Below are 5,000 nucleotides of genomic sequence, written 5' to 3'. Positions count from 1 at the left end.
ACTTGGAACCATGACAACAGGCCATTTGCTCACTAACTAAATGATTAATAACATTATTTACTGACCACTACATCCACAGTTACTGGCTCTTCTGAAGGTTTCATGGAGACATCCAGGCTGTAGATTCTATAGCGAACTGCAGAAGAAATAATAAAAAAAAAGTTGTCCTGCGTCAGATGTGAAATCCATCAAGATTCATTTTCAAGGTTAACCCCTTTGGGCAGACCCTATGTACAGTAATAACCTTACTGTCACCACAATTGTCTTAATCTTGAGGTCATTGTAAAGTTGTTATTATGTACTTGAGCATTATAAGCAAAGAGTGAACGGTCTGCCGGCGTGCCATCTGCACAAAGGGGCAACTCAAGTGAAGTATGATAGCAACTTGGTAGATTTGATAAATATTTTTTTTGTGCTTTCATGGCCAACTCACTGGTTTGTGGTTGAAATACCACACCGACTACAAAGTATCATATATGGACATGCCTTAGTAAGATATACATATAATAGGGAAAAGAATAAATATGCTGACCAGTGCTGGATGGTGTGTATATGGTCTTGTCAGTCTGTACAAAGATGTATCCGGACTGGAAAGACACCAGCACCACTCTCTCCATCACCTTCCCTGGAAACTGGGCTATCAGATACATATACTGGTTTACGCCTCTGTCGTCATCGAAGACACCATCTCCCATCGGGATCTAGCAGAGAGTAAATTCAGGAAACAAAAGACAGCACTGTCATTGTGGTAAAGTATGTCCCTGACCTAAATTCAACAAAACAAAAGGCAGCACTCTCATATTTAATGGTGCAGTATGCCCTCAGCCTAAATTAAACTAGTAATTCACTTCGGGGTAATAAAGGATTCATTCATTTCATTCATTCTGTTTTTTTTTTGTACTTCTATTGGCATGTGCATGAATCATTTTATTGTGCAATATAGTATATACACTCACTGTGATTTCTGCCAGTGCTTGATAGTTGTTGTTCTGGCTTAGCTGTAATGTCTGCTCGGCCAACAGCTTGGTCTTGAATGGGAAGTCTTTCACCCTGACTGTGATGTCAAAAGCACCTCCAGCGTAATCCTGTGCCTCCACAAACACCTTCTCTGGGGCGCCCACCCTCAGCGGGTTAGGAGCCGACATTACAAACCTACAGGAGGTTAGATGAGAAAGGTGAGAGGTTTACTACTAATTATATCCCCGAAACGCGGAGCGTCGGGGATGTAATGGTTTTGCGTGCACCGCCGCCGCGTCCGCCGCCGCCGCCTCCGCCGCCGCCGCGTAAGGTCTTTCGTGTTAACGCGATAACTTTTGAACGGATGTTTGGATTTGTCCCAGATTTGGTGTGTGAATGCTCTAGGGTAGGTTCATGAACTGATTCGAGTTTGGAGGTCAACACTTTCAAGATGGCTGAATTCAAGATGGCCGAATTTTTGTTTGGTCCATAACTTCTGACCGGGGTGGATGGATTTGTCCCAGATTTGGTGTGTGAATGCTCTAGGGTAGGTTCATGAACTGATTCGAGTTTGGAGGTCAACACTTTCAAGATGGCTGAATTCAAGATGGCCGAATTTTTGTTTGGTCCATAACTTCTGACCGGGTGGATGGATTTGTCCCAGATTTGGTGTGTGAATGCTCTAGGGTAGGTTCATGAACTGATTCGAGTTTGGAGGTCAACACTTTCAAGATGGCTGAATTCAAGATGGCCGAATTTTTGTTTGGTCCATAACTTCTGACCGGGTGGATGGATTTGTCCCAGATTTGGTGTGTGAATGCTCTAGGGTAGGTCCATGAACTTATTCGAGTTTGGAGGTCAACATTTTCAAGATGGCTGAATTCAAGATGGCCGAATTTTTGTTTGGTCCATAACTTCTGACCGGGTGGATGGATTTGTCCCAGATTTGGTGTGTGAATGCTCTAGGGTAGGTTCATGAACTGATTCGAGTTTGGAGGTCAACACTTTCAAGATGGCTGAATTCAAGATGGCCGAATTTTTGTTTGGCCCATAACTACTGACCGGGTGGATGGATTTGTCTCAGATTTTGTGTGTGAATGCTCTAGGGTAGGTTCATGAACTGATTCGAGTTTGGAAGACAACACTTTCAAAATGGCGGAATTTTCATTTGGCCCATAACTTCTGACTGGGTGGATTGATTTGCCCGGTAACATCTTATTTTAATGGTTCACCATTTCAGTGAATCTACCATATTAGGTACAGTGTAATAACCAATGTAACAATATTTAATACCATGTAATACTAGTGTAATACCAGTGTAACAATATGCAATATCAGGTACAGTGTAATAACGAGTGTAATAGTATGCAATACCATGTAATATAGTGTAATACCAGTGTAACAATATGCAATACCATGTAATACCACTTACGCACAAACACATGATGTAAGTAAAAAAAATGGCGGTGTTACACTGGTATCACATTGTATTAAATATTGTTACACTGGTTATTACACTGTACCAAATGTGGTATATCCACTGAACCATTAAAACAGTATTACCATGTGCCCCATTTTTTGCTTCATTTTCACAATAGTCGTTTGGTTTTAAGCCTATGCACGTCATGTCACGTCTGTATGTATCATATACGTTTACGAAATGGTGGACGGGAGTGGTAGGAATGATGGGGGACTGGAAGCGTCGCGTTTCGGGGATATACCTCAAGCAGTCGAAGGCGACTGCACAGGCAGTCTAGTTCATAACTGTAATGTCCAGGGGGGCCTCCAGTGTAGTTTTGGGCCTGTAGGCAAGGCGTTTTTCAAGGACATGATCAAAAGAAGAGCTTGTTCACGGACATTGACGGGCATTGCATTACATTTTATTGCATTGCATTGCTAAATGCATCCTATATACATACTGTATGTTTGAAATGTATTTGTACTGAGCCCTGAGGAGAGAGAGAGAGACAGACAGACAGACAGACAGACAGACAGACAGACAGACAGACAGACAGATCACATCTCAGTACTCACAGTGGGCTGCATTGCGTGAGAGTGGGAAGATAGAGGATGGCAACAACCAGCCACACCTCCATCACCACCTGCTGCATACCAAAATGTTTGTTCATCCGTCCGTCCATCCACCCTATTGAGCTGGACACTTCCCATTTCAAAATATATTTTAATCTTACATGGCTATACAAATCTGATCAAATCTTTTATAAGAAATGTCCTATTTTAGTATGTGCAATATAGGTAAGCAGACAGTCATACCCATTCCATGTACTGCATAGATGTATGTGTGCCTTACTGTATGATGAAATGAGTCATGGGCCACTTTTACAGTATGCAACAATACACTAACTGCATACGTAGTTCATATATGACTCATTTTCTAAGCTTTTATATAAATCTTTTTCCTACGTTTTGTCTGCCTCTGAGTGCTCTCAGACCTCTCTTTCAAGACACTCCAGACTTGCTCATCGACCCTTTGTGTGGGGCTTAAAGTAAGCTACACATCAAAGCCTTTTCGACATCTTCGTAACTATGTGTGTGTAGGCCTATGTGTGTGATCGTGTAACTCAAAGGTTAAACAATTTACAACTACAGTTACATCGTAGTTCAGGTTTTTTTTTAAAAATCAGCTGATTGTACTTGCAGTAAGCATACAGAGTGTGTAGTGTGAAATATTGAGTGTTAGGTGCCTACCACGATATCAGTGCTCAACCTTCTCAACATTCTGCTTTAACAGCTCTGTATGTCCCAGTCACTGAGTTACAGATTTTATAACATACAGTATATCACGAAAGTGAATACACCCCTCACAGTTTTGCAGATTTTTGAGTATATCTTTTCATAGGAAAGCATTACAGAAATGTAACTTTGACACAATTTTAACAACATATTTAACCGCTTAAATTTCTTGTTCACTTGTTCTTCTTGTTCAAAGAAAGGTTGAAACGCACACTGATGACCTCCCTTGTCATCCCTTTTCATTTCGTTTCATTTTGAGACAATTCGAGCCAACATAGCCCCTTCTCTACCGGATTTTAATCTGGGGTGTACTCACTTTTGTGAGTACATGTTCAAACATTAATGGCTGTATTTTGTTTTTTTTTCTGAGTGAACAAGAAATTTAAGCAGTTAAATATGTTGTTAAAAGGTCACTAATCATTGTGTCAAAGTTACATTTCTGTAATGCTTTCCTATGAAAAGATATACTCAAAAATCTGCAAAACTGTGAGGGGTGTATTCACTTTCGTGATATACTGTAGCCGGTATGGAAGGATAACACCCGTAAATCCTGCACAATATTTAAAAAAATCTTTCACCTCAAGAGGATGTTAAGAGGATATTAACTATAAAACAGTGTTTTACCTCTCTCAGCGTCACTGTTCAACCCCTCTCAAAGATTTGTGAAAGTCATTTCAACAACTCTGGACTTTCCCAGAGGCTGTGTGTGGGCATTGGGTAATTTGGCCAGTCGGTTTGCCTCCACAGGGCTGACTCCAGTAAAATTAGCACAGCAGCTACGTTTCGTAAGTTGTTGTTTGACAACTTTAGTTTGGAAGGAAGAAGTATGTTCTATTGAGCAATGTTATGTGTTCAATTCAAAGTGATAAAGTAGTCTTTAGTAATTTAGGATCCAGTGTGTTGTGATGTCAAGTCTACAGTGTTTTTCCCCTTTTAATCTTTTTTTAAATTTATTTTTTTACTCAAAGCAATCAATAACTCCGCTGGGAAAGTAGGTTGAAGAACTTTGACCAAACAAACCAATTCCCAAACCCCCCACTCCAACTATCACAGAACACACACACACACACACACACACACACACACACTTGTAAACACACGCACACGCACACGCACACACGCACACGCACACACGCACACACTCTCTCTCTCTCTCTCTCTCTCTCTCTCTCTCTCTCTCTCTCATAGACACACACTAGAAAAACAAAAAACGATAACAAAAATGACACACATTAGCTATGTTAATTTGCGGTCACATTTAATACAAAGATTTTTTTCAAAATCAGATG

At 40.7% G+C, this 5,000-nt stretch overlaps 2 protein-coding genes across 11 annotated transcripts in view; both read right to left on the bottom strand.

Moving 5' to 3' along the window:
- LOC134453800 (complement C3-like) overlaps positions 1 to 4,432 on the bottom strand; it is a 14,305-nt gene extending 9,873 nt beyond the window's left edge. For 9 of the 10 annotated variants that reach the window (XR_010035771.1, XR_010035772.1, XR_010035770.1 and 6 more), the window contains exons 1-5: positions 4,336 to 4,432; positions 2,992 to 3,118; positions 957 to 1,152; positions 533 to 701; positions 66 to 136 (exon numbers count right to left, since the gene is read on the bottom strand). Coding sequence is in view for 7 of the 10 variants with exons in the window: in XM_063204551.1 (XP_063060621.1) it covers positions 66 to 136; positions 533 to 701; positions 957 to 1,152; positions 2,992 to 3,098 (543 nt within the window). In the remaining 3 variants the exon portion in view is untranslated. Of the gene's footprint in view, positions 1 to 65; positions 137 to 532; positions 702 to 956; positions 1,153 to 2,991; positions 3,236 to 4,335 lie in introns of those variants that run through there. The other variant, XM_063204557.1, reaches the window with a different exon arrangement.
- Positions 4,433 to 4,964: 532 nt separating this feature from the next.
- The window catches only part of LOC134457882 (complement C3-like), a 42,318-nt gene continuing 42,282 nt past the window's right edge, over positions 4,965 to 5,000 (bottom strand). The window contains exon 42 of the mRNA XM_063209886.1: positions 4,965 to 5,000. This exon is cut by the window's right edge and continues 1,365 nt beyond it. The gene's annotated coding sequence lies outside the window, so the exon portion shown is untranslated.

This window comes from Engraulis encrasicolus, chromosome 1, assembly GCF_034702125.1.
Source record: "Engraulis encrasicolus isolate BLACKSEA-1 chromosome 1, IST_EnEncr_1.0, whole genome shotgun sequence".
Classification (NCBI taxonomy): Eukaryota; Metazoa; Chordata; class Actinopteri; order Clupeiformes; family Engraulidae; genus Engraulis; species Engraulis encrasicolus.
The sequence above is the reverse complement of the archived record's forward strand: the minus strand, read 5'-3'. Positions and strand labels throughout refer to the sequence as shown.